The sequence below is a fragment of the Polyodon spathula genome, chromosome 22 (assembly GCF_017654505.1).
Source record: "Polyodon spathula isolate WHYD16114869_AA chromosome 22, ASM1765450v1, whole genome shotgun sequence".
Classification (NCBI taxonomy): domain Eukaryota; kingdom Metazoa; phylum Chordata; class Actinopteri; order Acipenseriformes; family Polyodontidae; genus Polyodon; species Polyodon spathula.
This window is the reverse complement of record NC_054555.1, coordinates 960,835-973,560: the sequence shown is the minus strand read 5'-3', so window position 1 is coordinate 973,560 and position 12,726 is coordinate 960,835. Positions and strand designations below refer to the sequence as shown.

General features: G+C 45.8%; 1 protein-coding gene across 2 annotated transcripts in view; it reads left to right on the top strand.

Moving 5' to 3' along the window:
- The window catches only part of LOC121297207 (slit homolog 3 protein-like), a 111,467-nt gene that overhangs the window by 56,698 nt on the left and 42,043 nt on the right, over nucleotides 1-12,726 (top strand). The window contains exons 5-6 of one of the 2 annotated variants that reach the window (XM_041223348.1): nucleotides 6,895-6,966; nucleotides 12,682-12,726. The exon at nucleotides 12,682-12,726 is cut by the window's right edge and continues 27 nt beyond it. In XM_041223348.1, the coding sequence (XP_041079282.1) occupies nucleotides 6,895-6,966; nucleotides 12,682-12,726 (117 nt within the window). Of the gene's footprint in view, nucleotides 1-6,894; nucleotides 6,967-8,337; nucleotides 8,478-12,681 lie in introns of those variants that run through there. The other variant, XM_041223349.1, reaches the window with a different exon arrangement.

Genomic DNA, 12,726 nt, shown 5'->3' with positions numbered 1-12,726 from the left:
CACTTCAGCACTTCGCAATGGGATTGTTTCCCACAGCAGATGCACATGTACACTGAATGCACTGGAGCGGCGCACACAGCCTGCACTCCAGAGATCTGAACACACACAACACACATGTGTCCTGAGCAGAGCTTTCAGTGTGAGATGTGCTGAATTGCAGAGCCACTGGTCCTACAGAGACTGCCATGGCTGCTGTAACTGTGTCTGCATGCAAGGGTTGGCATGTCAACAAATACCATGTTGTTCTTTTAAAAGACCCCAGCTTGTGGTGCACAGCGACTTGGTATTTCATCCTGGCAGGTTTGGCATTGAAGGGTTTTTTAAAGATTGGAAAGGAAAGGGTTACAATGTGGCTGTGTTGAACAGAAATAATCAAATGAATCCTCATTTCCATTTTGTTTAATCTCTCAGAGTTTGGTTTTTACACGGTACATGCTGACAGCTATGAACCTCCAGAGAGGTGATCTGCTCTTTCTTTTTTAAAGGAAGCGAGCTGCTGCTGCTGCTGCTTTATATTTTGTTAGTTCATATTAATTACCTGGGGTTCAGAGAATTGATGACCTTTACAAAATGACATGTCAAGTAATTACCGTTCAGCCCAGTTCTCTCTATTGCAGCGGGCTCTCCAAACAGCCACAGTGAAGCCTGTCAGGGCTGTAACTCAGCGCCTCTCAAAGGCTGGGACTCACTGGCCCTCGAGAACACAAGCAAATGATCTTGGACGGTTTTCAGTCCAATTCAATTCCCTCGGTTTGGCAGATATTGACACCCGCTTTTATTTATCTTAATATTGATACTAGGACGGTCGTAACAAAAAATCATTTGTAACATGTAGACTTTGACGAGAAAGACTTTTAGTGGAAACGTTTGTCACGGGGTGTATTGCTGAGTTTCCTTCAGCATTTCTGATAGCAGAGCTAGGCTGAGGGGTGAGTGTGGCTGAAGAAACGGTCACAGTGCTGAGAGCCAGGGGGTGCAGGAGGCAACAACCCCCAGGAGAAGAGGATGCCACTCTCTAACTAACCGACCCCCCCATTTGGGGTTGTTATCCAATTACCCTGATATGCAGCCATTCACTGTGGATAACTGGGTTAGGGTAATTATAAAGAGATTAGTGCTGGAATTATCCAGCAGATTAACAATGCAGCAGCCTGGACTCACTCACTCTGCAAATGTGATTGTGTAAAGAAAGGGTTTTGCTGTACTGCATGTGTTCCTGTGGATACAGGATTGCTGGCTGCCTTGCCTTGGAAGGAGCAATTGCACATTCTGATCTTGCACCACAGGATTTGGTTTCGGGGCTTGTACCAGTCATCCACACTGCCTCTCAGATCCAGCCAGTTCCCCGCATTGCCATCCCAGTTTCTGAACTCTCAGCACTGAGCTGCATGGCCTGCTAGTCTCTCAACACAAACTCGGAATCCCTCACACGCCACACAGCTTCCCGTTTGTACAGTTTTAACAAAATTACTTTTTTCTTTTTAAGTTCATGTTCCTGCCCTTGATTAGAGCGGGAGGTTTTGTTCAGACACTTGTAAATGTATCCAAGATTCAAAGCGCGCTGCAGGAGGGCAGCAGAGATGCTTGATGTGGTTCTGTGTGGGGGGGTATAACGATACCTTTGACCCCCAAAGCTTAGAGATCCCCACATCAAGGGTCTTTTTCTCCAGGCGCCCTGCTGAGACAGCTGAGGCACAGGGAACAGTTTAGCCGCTCTGTCTGGAGAGACTGCACATTGACAGAGCTCAGCTTGTAACAGTCCATCAGCTTATTGCACCAGTGTGGGGTGTGTGGGCTTCGTTAAGCAGCTGTCCTGGCCTTGTGCATGCTGGTTCAATTTGCAGAAGCTCTTTTCTGAGGTGGCACTCGCTGGTTGGAGTGCTGAGCTGCAGTGGGTTTGAGTAGCTCAGTGGTTAGTGTGCTGGGCTGGTGTTTGAGTAGCTCAGTGGTGAGAGTGCTGGGCTGCAGTGTGGAAGGCAGTGTGTTTGAGTAGCTCAGTGGTGAGAGTGCTGGGCTGCAGTGTGGAAGGCAGTGTGTTTGAGTAGCTCAGTGGTGAGAGTGCTGGGCTGCAGTGTGGAAGGCAGTGGGTTTGAGTAGCTCAGTGGTTAGTGTGCTGGGCTACAGTGTGGAAGGCAGTGGGTTTGAGTAGCTCAGTGGTTCGAGAAATTGCTGGGCTGCAGTATGGAAGGCAGTGGGTTTGAGTAGCGCAGTGGTTCGAGAAATTGCTGGGCTGCAGTATGGAAGGCAGTGGGTTTGAGTAGCTCAGTGGTTAGAGAAAGTGCTGGGCTTCAGTGTGGAAAGTAGTGGATTTCAGTAGCTCAGTGATTTAACCTCTTGAAGTGGAGACTTGCAAGCCTGTGCTGCCTTGTCTGCTTCTGCATTGTATCGGTCACGTCTGCCCTGACGTCCTCCCCAAATATCTCACCCTCGGCAATCACCTTTTTACACCAGGTAATTGCTGCTCAGAGTGAATTGGGCCTCCATCAATGAGGCTTTACGTTTCCATAGAAACATGTCACGGTGCTGAGACGAATTCAAAGTGTGTCCTTGCTACCCTTGTAATCTTTTGAAATGGTCATTATCGTCACAGAGGGCCCCTGATGTAAGTAGATGCAAAGGACAGGCCAGACACAGACCGCAATGTCAGCTGCTTCGTGTCCCCTCAAGACCAGTCTGAGAGATATGGAGACGCAGCAGCCACTAGCATTTCAGGGTCTGTGTTCCCCATTCCTATAGCTATCATCATAGCTGGAGTGTACATTTCCAGTTAGATACTGCACTGAATGCATCTCTGTTCTCGGCTTACAGACAGACAGACCAACAGACAGACTGACTGAACAGTTCAATCACTCACTGTATAAAAGCTTTCAGTTCATTACCAATTTGCATCGGTATCTTTAAAAAAAAATAAAAACCTCAATAAATAAAAAATATGGCAACTTCATTGCTGTTTGTGTATGTGTATGTGTATATATACACACACACACACACACACACACACACACACACTCACACGTATATGTGTATATATGTATGTGCTATATATATATATATATATTTAAACTCATCTAAATTTGCTCGACATTTTTTGGGGCCGGAGCCAAAAAGGCTTTTATAACCATAAAGCTTATGGATCGGGATAAATCACATTAAGCTGTCCAGTTTAATTAAAGTATCGACAAAACATAATAGACACTTATAAGGGGAGTACTATATACTATATATATATATATATATATATATATATATATATATATATATATATATATATATATATATCCATGCATCATTTCCATGCACTTGGGCTTTCATTGTGAGGGAATGCTGTGAGAGATTCAGCGTGGGCCTCCCAGGGGAGCATCAGAGCCCATTTACTGATGATTGAGTAGCAGCCTCTTTCTTTAAAACACGGGCCTGTCTAATGAACCGAGCCCCGCCAGCTCATGGGATGATCAATAGCGCAATATTTGTATTCATAAAGCAGAGAGTTAATTAAATCAAGGAGTCTGTGGGGTAAATGGAAGACACTAAGTAAGGGCGGAAAGTTTCTTTAACAGCAAGCAAAGCAATCCCACTGTGCTGAGGGTGCCAGTGTAACGCTGGTGCTTTCATGCTATCTTTAACAGCATGCAAAGCAATCCCACTGTGCTGAGGGTGCCAGTGTAACGCTGGTGCTTTCATGCTATCTTTAACAGCATGCAAAGCAATCCCACTGTGCTGAGGGTGCCAGTGTAACGCTGGTGCTTTCATGCTATCTTTAACAGCAAGCAAAGCAATCCCACTGTGCTGAGGGTGCCAGTGTAATGCTGGTGCTTTCATGCTATCTTTAACAGCATGCAAAGCAATCCCACTGTGCTGAGGGTGCCAGTGTAACGCTGGTGCTTTCATGCTATCTTTAACAGCATGCAAAGCAATCCCACTGTGCTGAGGGTGCCAGTGTAACGCTGGTGCTTTCATGCTATCTTTAACAGCATGCAAAGCAATCCCACTGTGCTGAGGGTGCCAGTGTAACACTGGTGCTTTCATGCTATCTTTAACAGCATGCAAAGCAATCCCACTGTGCTGAGGGTGCCAGTGTAACGCTGGTGCTTTCATGCTATCTTTAACAGCATGCAAAGCAATCCCACTGTGCTGAGGGTGCCAGTGTAACGCTTAGGGTGCCAGTGTAACGCTGGTGCTTTCATGCTGTCTTTAACAGCATGCAAAGCAAGTTTTTCCTGTTTCATTTCTCTTTATCTATTTCATAGGAGGCTGTGTGGTCCAGTGGTTAAAGGAACTGGTTTGTAACCAGGAGGTACTTGGTTCAAATCTCAGCTCAGCCATTGACTCATTGCGTGACACACAAGCAAGTCACTGAACCTCCTTGTGCTCTGTCTTCCGGGTGAGACGTTGTTGAAAGTGACTTTGCAGCTGAGGTGTAGTTCACACGCCCTAGTCTTGTATCTTGTGAAGCGCTTTGTGATGGTGGTCCACTGTGAAAGCTGCTATATAAAAATAAAGGTTGTTATTATTATTATTATTTCTCCATGGTGTAGCTCCAGCATGGCGCGGCACTGGGCTATCACACTGCTCCCTGATATTAAAGCCATGATCAGACTGCACTGACAGATAGAGGCCAGCAGCTCCACCTATCCCAGCAAGCCGTGTCAATACTGGCCAGCCAGGGAGTCATATTTCCTTATGAAGTGTTGTGTAGTGACCACAAGATAACAGGAACAGAGCGTGTGCGTGTGTCAGTGTGTCTGTGTCTCTTTCGGTGTATCTGTCTCTATGTGTGTGTGCGTGCATGCGTGTTCCAGGCTGTTCTTTTGCCTGTATCAGTAATATGTTTTAGTGCTGCCTGGTTGTCTGGACACAGGAGGCATTAATGGAATCAGTGGATGGGGATGGCATGGAGATTTATAGCAGCCGTCCTGTGAGTCACAGAAAGGAGAATGAAAGGAAAACAAATGCAATTTACAAGCAGATTGTCACTGACATGAGACTGATGCGCTCCCTCGGCTTTGGGGCGGCTTTGTGTGGGATGGTGGTGGGATAGAGTGAGTGTGGGGGGTGTGTCTCTCTGTCTGTGCAAGATTGTGTAAGCGCATACATCTCTTTTAGTATTATGCCTACTATCTCTGATAGTATTATGCCTTGTTTGTTTGTAGTCTGCTTTACCTTTAGGGGATAAATGGAAACCAACAATGACAGTACCTTTTGAACATGCCTTATTTTATATCAGCGATTTATTCATCTACATTTTTACCTGTAAAATATGGTTCAAGCAAGCAGGAAACACGAGTCTAGTTCCAGTGCTCTGGGTTAAAAAGGCCAGTTTATATATGGTAGTCATGTCCCAATAGCACTTCTCATTTAACTAATCTTTTCACCAGATTGCACAAAACACTCTAGGTTTTGCACATGTCTCATTTCTCCTAGACCCCAGTTGAAATAGTTGTGGAATGGGAGGTGGTGGCGAGGTAACTTGCATTTAGAGTTCAAGTGCTGGGTTGCCGTGCTCTTGTACATTAGAATACGCAACACGCCTCCTTTTTTAATACCGTGCCTTGTTTTAAATCTCCTTGTTTTACTGCTAGAATCTGTTCATGTGTGAAAAATGTGTTTTTCAAAAAAGCTGTCACCCGCCCTATTTTATGAGTTTTTTTTTTTTTTGCTGTCCCCTTATTCGATAACGACCCCTCCAGATGATAAAGAGCATAAAGCATATCTGTCATCTCGAAGCACTTCTGTGAAGAGAAACCCCAGAGGAATAGCAGAGCCTCGTAAAGCATCACCTCTCTCTGCAGTTTGTGCAAGGCATCCAGAGCACTTGGTTTGTGACTAATTAAACCAAAGCAAGACAAATGAAAAGCTATGATAAAAGAAATGTGTGGAATAAAAAGCGGGCATCCTCTCGTAGACCCCCGGTTTTACACGCATGCCATCAAAACCAGCGTGTGCTCTTTGAAGAGTTAGCTGATGGGCACATGTTTGCAAGCTTCCACATGCGCCTCATTATCATGCCGACTGTGCTGCCACACCACAGCCATTGAAAAGTGCACGAGTGATGGGGCGCATTGAAAACTGTCCAGTTTGTATTTATATTTTCTGTATGACAGACAGAAACGTAAATGAATACGTTCAAGTAATTAAAAACAGTGAATATTAAACAAAGATGTTTGCAATGTGTGATTTGTATTTTCATCCTTTGATTGTGTTTTGAATACTGTGTACAGTGTATGCACTTGGAGGTTGGAGGTTACCAGCCAGCAATAGTCTGAACATTATGAGGCAATAACAAATGCTTGTAAGCGAATTAATTCTTGATTTACTCCCAAAAAAGCACTTTATTTTTTGTGAGAAGCAAGAGCCTTTTAATAAACGTGTTGTGTATAATGTACACAACACGCCATTGGCAGACCCTGTAAATACGTCATAGTAGTGAATGACTGAGTTGTGTTCAGTTGCCTGGTATTTGGATCCATGCCTGTAAGTGTGTGTGTTGAGGTCAAGGAGATTAACACAATTAATAGTAATCCCTCATTGTTTGTAGCTGGTCTGGTTGAGAGAGGCAGTCTGTGGCTACAGTAAAGATATTCCATTTCCAATTATTGTTTTCTCTCCCTGCTGTAATTGGATTCTGGTTTTTCTAAATTACGTTTACGAGCAAGCATTTACAAACAAAGCAGGTTTAATAAGATGAAGCCGAAACCGTTGAGACATTCAGAAAACGGTGGGTGCCGCAGTGACAAGAATCAGGAAGGGTGTACCGGTGTTACAGTTTCATCCCATTTTATGTGTTTCAAGCTTTGCAAAAACATGTAGTGTTTCTGAGCTCCTTAACTATGAAGAGCTAACGCCATCAACATGCTTGTTCCTGAAGTCTGTCTTCTCTGTTTTTTTATACTACAGGGACCTGAGTGAGAACCAGATCCAGGCTGTCCCTCGCAAGGCTTTCCGTGGGATCACCAACGTCAAGAACCTGTGAGTATCACACTGGGATCCTTCAGCATGCTATGCTTCATGGCAGAGAGGGACAGCACCAAGGGCAGGTCTCGGGGCTGGAGTTGAGAGACTTAAGGGTACTGAGATCTAGAGCTGAGGGAGGGAAGCAGTGTGACCTCGTGGACGAGGGACTGGGGGCAGTGTGACCTTGTGGTTACAGGTAGCATGGAAAGCCTAGGATTGGGAATGAATATGGCCAAGGAGGCATGTAGCTCTGAGGCTGGAGCTGTAGATCTCTGTCCTAGGGGTTTCAGATGAGGATCGGCAGGGAGGCTGGCCCAGTGGTTACAGCTGAAGAATGGGAGGTGGTGTATCTTGTCGATTCAAGTGCTGGATTGCTGCTTGCCCTCTTGATTGTAGATGTAGAATACAGTAAACGCCCACCCTCTCCATTCCATCCATTACTGGGAAGCAAACAACAAATCTCACCTGGCGTGTTCTTGGGAAGCGATTTCTTCAATATGAAGACGCAGTTACGTGAATGTTTGATAAGTTTGGCTCCCTCGCCTGAAACAAATAAATAAACTCTGCATTCCATAAAGCTGCTTTATCCCCAAACAAGCCCTCTGGAGACTGTTTGGCAATTTCGAAATAATTAATAACATGTTCTGGAATGTGTTTGTTAATGGATCACATTCCTGTCTTTGTAGTTAAAAGAATAAAACAAAATGAATTATACTGTACAGTGTGTTTCCCCTCCCGTTGTTTCTTTACAATGTTCCCTTACGGTCTGGGCTGAGGATTTTTTATTGCCCTGCAGATCCTGCCAGCTGTGGTTGTGTGTTTGAATTATTCACCCCTCCTGTCCTGTAGGAATGGGGCTGAGAACCTCCCAAATTGTATCACTTTCAAGCTCCGAGCAAAGGCTGTGTCAGTGAGAGAGGCCACGGCTGAATCTCCAGTCGTGTAATATATCGAATTGAGTGTGCTCTGTATTGTTTTGTATCATTTATTTTCATTGCATATCTAATGCTATATTCCAAACACTCACCTGCAGAGCAGGGAGAATACCACAGATTCTAGTTCATTTTTTTGTGGTTGATTTTGTTGTAAAGGCTTGCAAGCTCACATTTTTAAATCCCTAAATAAATTGCATTGTGCCGGCTTCAGGATTCATGCTGGCAGTTTTTGGCTCCGGAGAAACAGTGATCTTATTTGGGAATTACTCCCTGTCTGGAGTGTGTCTGTTTTAGGTTAAGACAATATTTGCATTTGTACTACGGTCATGTGCAAGGCTGCTACCAACCCCCACCTTCCTTACCACCACCGTCAACTCAGGACATATCCGTCAGCATCAGATGGCTGTCAGACAGCACCCCTGACCCTTGGAAAATGAATCCCTGGACTGCAGACACATCCGTTCTTCTCCTGATAGTGCAGAGCCTCTCATATGAGCTGTGAGCTATCCGCTGTGTCTGTCACAATGCAAACAGGCTGCTTAACCCCGCGCGTGCCAAGAGGACACTGCATTGCAGTAACAGCACATTGACGTGAGTTGCAACACATCCTCAGAATGAGGCACGGGAAATGTTTTTTTTTGTGGCTTTAACTTTTACTGTGGTTAGATGTATTTTTTGCAGTTCCTTGATGCTATCTTGGCTATACCATGCTTGCCTGTACTTTATCATGCATTCTCTGTGCTTAATTTTTTATAGTACTTTTATGGTGGTATACCCCAGTATGCCTTTTAGAGGGTGTTTCCCACCTGTTTCCCAGTAGTGCAGTGTTTAAAGTGAGGATTAATGCTGTGCCTGTATGTTTAAACGTGGTGTGCTTGGTGCTGGCTGGTACAGTGTATGGTTCCCCTCACAACGGAATGAGCAGCATCTCGATCCAAGATCAATCTCCTGGCTGCAGCAGCTTTTAGTGATCTGATTACAAGACTGCTGTTTTATGGAATGTAATCAGAAAAACTAAAGGGTGACTGACGCTCTGAATTGAGAATTTTTGGATTTGCTGTTGGGTGCATTGCTCGTGCTCTGCACTCCTAACAGCTTCTCTGAAACGTCGGTAAGATTATCATTCCATGTCTGTTAGGTCCCGTTCTGTTCCTGGGAAGCATTGAACCGTGCTGCACCTGTTCTCTGGTCAGTGAGGGGACTGCAGAGTGAAGGCAATGGGGTTATTATACTGGTTTTTCGGGGTCCAGATTATCATGGTGTATTAATGAGCTCTCACCCAGGCCATGCTTGACTATAACCACTGAGTGGATCTCTCCAGTGTTGTCAGATTTAGAGGCACTGCATTTATCTCAAGTAAACGCGGTGGAATGAAGTCTGGAGACATTTTTGACCTTGGCCAATGATTTTGAAGCTTGTTAAGGTGATACCAAGGGTTAAATGAAGGAGTGGGAGAGCCACATAGAGCCGCAAGGCAGCTGGTGTCTGATCCCCATTTAGAGCTTTCAGAGGGGCAGTATATCATGGGGAGGTGATGGCCAGTTTAATTACTCCTGCCCGCCATCGCCAGCACACCAGGGCCGTTACTGCAGATTTATTGATTTTGTCATTTGCTTCATTACGTTTAATTCAATCCTTTTTACGCAGAGTTATTCTTCTGCTTCGGTATGGGTCACTGGGCTGCTATGTGCGCGAAACAACAGCCCTGAGCTGTGGAATTCAAACCCGGCCCCATGAGAAGAATAGACTCTGTAAACAGCAGCCACTCCCTTCCCGTTCCAGCTGCTCCGTCTCCGGCTCGGATAGACTCTGTAAACAGCAGCCACTCCCTCCCCATCACAGCTGCTCTGTCTCTGGGTTTGGATAGACTCTGTAAACAGCAGCCACTTCCTCCCCGTCCCAATGTCTCTGTCTCTGGCTCGGATAGACTCTGTAAACAGCAGCCACCCCCTCCCCATCACAGCTGCTCTGTCTCTGGGCTTGGATAGACTCTGTAAACAGCAGCCACCCCCTCCCCATCACAGCTGCTCTGTCTCTGGGCTTGGATAGACTCTGTAAACAGCAGCCACTTCCTCCCCGTCCCAGTGTCTCTGTCTCTGGCTCGGATAGACTCTGTAAACAGCAGCCACCCCCTCCCCATCACAGCTGCTCTGTCTCCAGGCTCGGATAGACTCTGTAAACAGCAGCCACCCCTTCCCCATCACAGCTGCTCTGTCTCCGACTCGGATAGCCTCTGGCTCTGGCTCGGCCCCGCCCACTCACCAGGCTTCTTTTTTACTAGGGAAGCGAAGAGAACCTCCAGCTTTGCAGCTTCCCCATAGGCAAGGATGATGGGGGGGAAAGGAGAGCGACACCCTCCAGAGTTTAGGACTTAAAATTGGTTTGCCAAGCTGTGTGATTAGATTATGTTTTATTTAGTTATAATATTGATTTTGCGTCTGTGTGCCTACTAATCTATCTATCTATCTATCTATCTATCTATCTATCTATCTATCTATCTATCTATCTATCTGTTGTATAGAGGGACTTTACAGTACGCTGCAAACAAAGTCCCTTCCAAGCAGAATTTCTAAATCTTTACTTTTTTCTTTACTTACTGGAAGCCCCGCGTAGGTACCAAGACAGGCATCGTAATATGCTGACGAGATCCTTTATGAGTCACAGCACAAGCTTTTGAGTTTTGATCCAATAACTTTCAGTCTGTACCTGTGTCTTCCATGAAAAGGGGTCTTGCTGAGTGAATCCGGCTGCTTGGTTCCCAGTGAGCTCCCTGTCTGGGTGCCTGTGTGATTGCTTCTCTGGAGTCGCAGTCACAAGACTCACAAACAGCCCTGCAGCTTCACGCTACCTTGCTCAGAATGACCGTCGAGAGGCGCAGTCACTCAGTGTTTATGAGCGGGTTACCGGAAAGGCGGGTTCTTGCAGATGGCAGTCGAGTCTTTTAAAGGCTTTAGCCATTATCGATTCACACATCAAGCCATCATTCCTCAAGCATCCTGCTCCTGCAGAGGTACCCTGTGCCAGCTGGTCAAACATCTGCTGGCACAAACTCGCCACTGGGAAGCCCGCTCCATCTCCAAGGCTGGACTTCAGGTCCCAGGGTTGGGAGAGTCACCTCATCACCAGAGCTGGGAGTTAAACCTCATGACTTTATAAACCAAAAGGCAGGCAAATAGGATCAATATTTATTGAGATAATAACATCTGATGTCTACCAACGTAAATTGGGATGCCAGGGCTTTTTATCAGGTGAGTCTTTCTTTCTTTCGCTAGCTTTTTGTTACTTAGTTCAGTATACTCACACAATACCTCATCCTTGTAGCTAACCAGTTAATGGCGATTCTACAGCCACAGTTCTGGTTGGAGCCCGTCTTTCTGTCTGGCAACGTTCCAGATGGAAGACTGACAAAGCGGAGGCATCAAACTGTCACTGGCATTTGGTGCCGCGGATGATTAAGGGCCTATGCAATTAGATTTGAGGAATTTAATTTGGGATTCACGTACAACACTGCCAACCTAACTCCCCGTCCACTGTCACCCTTCACTGACAAACCTCAAACTAGCCTGCAGGACCAGTCTTGTAAAAACATTTGTGGCACTGCAATGAATGTAATAACACCAGTATTTCTGGCTTGTCCCAGGGATCAATGCATTGAGCTATCCCCTGTCACACCAGCAACCCAGACCCCTGTACCACCAGCTTTCCAGGCAGCTGTTAAAAAACATGACGCAAATGAAGAGAGTTTCTCTCTCTCTCTCTCTCTCTCTCTCTCTCTCTCTCTCTCTCTCTCTCTCTCTCTCTCTCTCTCTCTCTCTCTCTCTCTCTCTCTCTCTCTCTCTCTCTCTCCTCTCTCTCTCTCTCTCTCTCACACACACACAGAAATAACAACAATTTTAATTTGTAAAATGTCTTCTGATGAGTTTACTCTGTTTCCTTCCTGAGTTGTGTTATCCCCAACACAAAAAGCATACGCAATCAAGCGAGACAGATTGCAAATGTAATACCAATTTATTTATTTTATTTGTTTGCTTTTTTTTGGTTCTTTTTTTGGTGCCGTTTGCCCAGTTGGTTTAGAAAGAGGCTGGGGCTGACCCAGTGTAACTGCCTTCACCTCAGAAACAGTCTGCAACTGGAAGTTACTTTCACGATCACTAAATAAAATAGCCGTGGTTGGAAATCAAATTGGCCAGCCAGATGTGAAAGCCTGCCCGTTCCTAATAAACGAATTAGGAACACAATGCAAACGCAGCTTGTATCTCTTGCCTGTGTGTGTGTGGGGGGGGGGGGGGGGGGGGTATGTAGGCCTAAGAAGAAGGAAATAAATAGGAAGAAGAATAAGGGGAGGGCACCTCTCTGACCTCCAATGATTTAGACGCCCTCTTCTTTAATGAAATTGTTTCAGTGACAGAGCCAGTAAAAGCTTGTAATGGATTGGATGCTCTAATGTAATGAAATTACTCCCTTTCTGTCTTTAAAAAAGAAAAGAGGGAGAGAGGGGAAGATAGAGAAGGAGGGAGGGAGGGAGGGAGGGAGAGGGAGAGAAAATGCAATTAATATTTACAGAGAGCTGACAGCCGGAGTGGGCTGTGAGCTAGCCATCCTCATGCTCACTCTGTCTCACAGCGCCTAGGGGAAGGAGGGGATGGGCTGCAGTCAGGAAGACCAGGCTAGCCCGTTTTGGGCAGGGCTGAGCTGGGCTGAGCTAGGCTTGCGGCTGGCGGAGGTGACACTGTGACGACTGTCCTCCCTTCGTTCTGTATGACCCAGCGTTCTCACTCCTGTCTCTCCTTCACAGGCAACTGGACAGCAACCGCATCAGCTGCATCGAAGATGGTGCCTT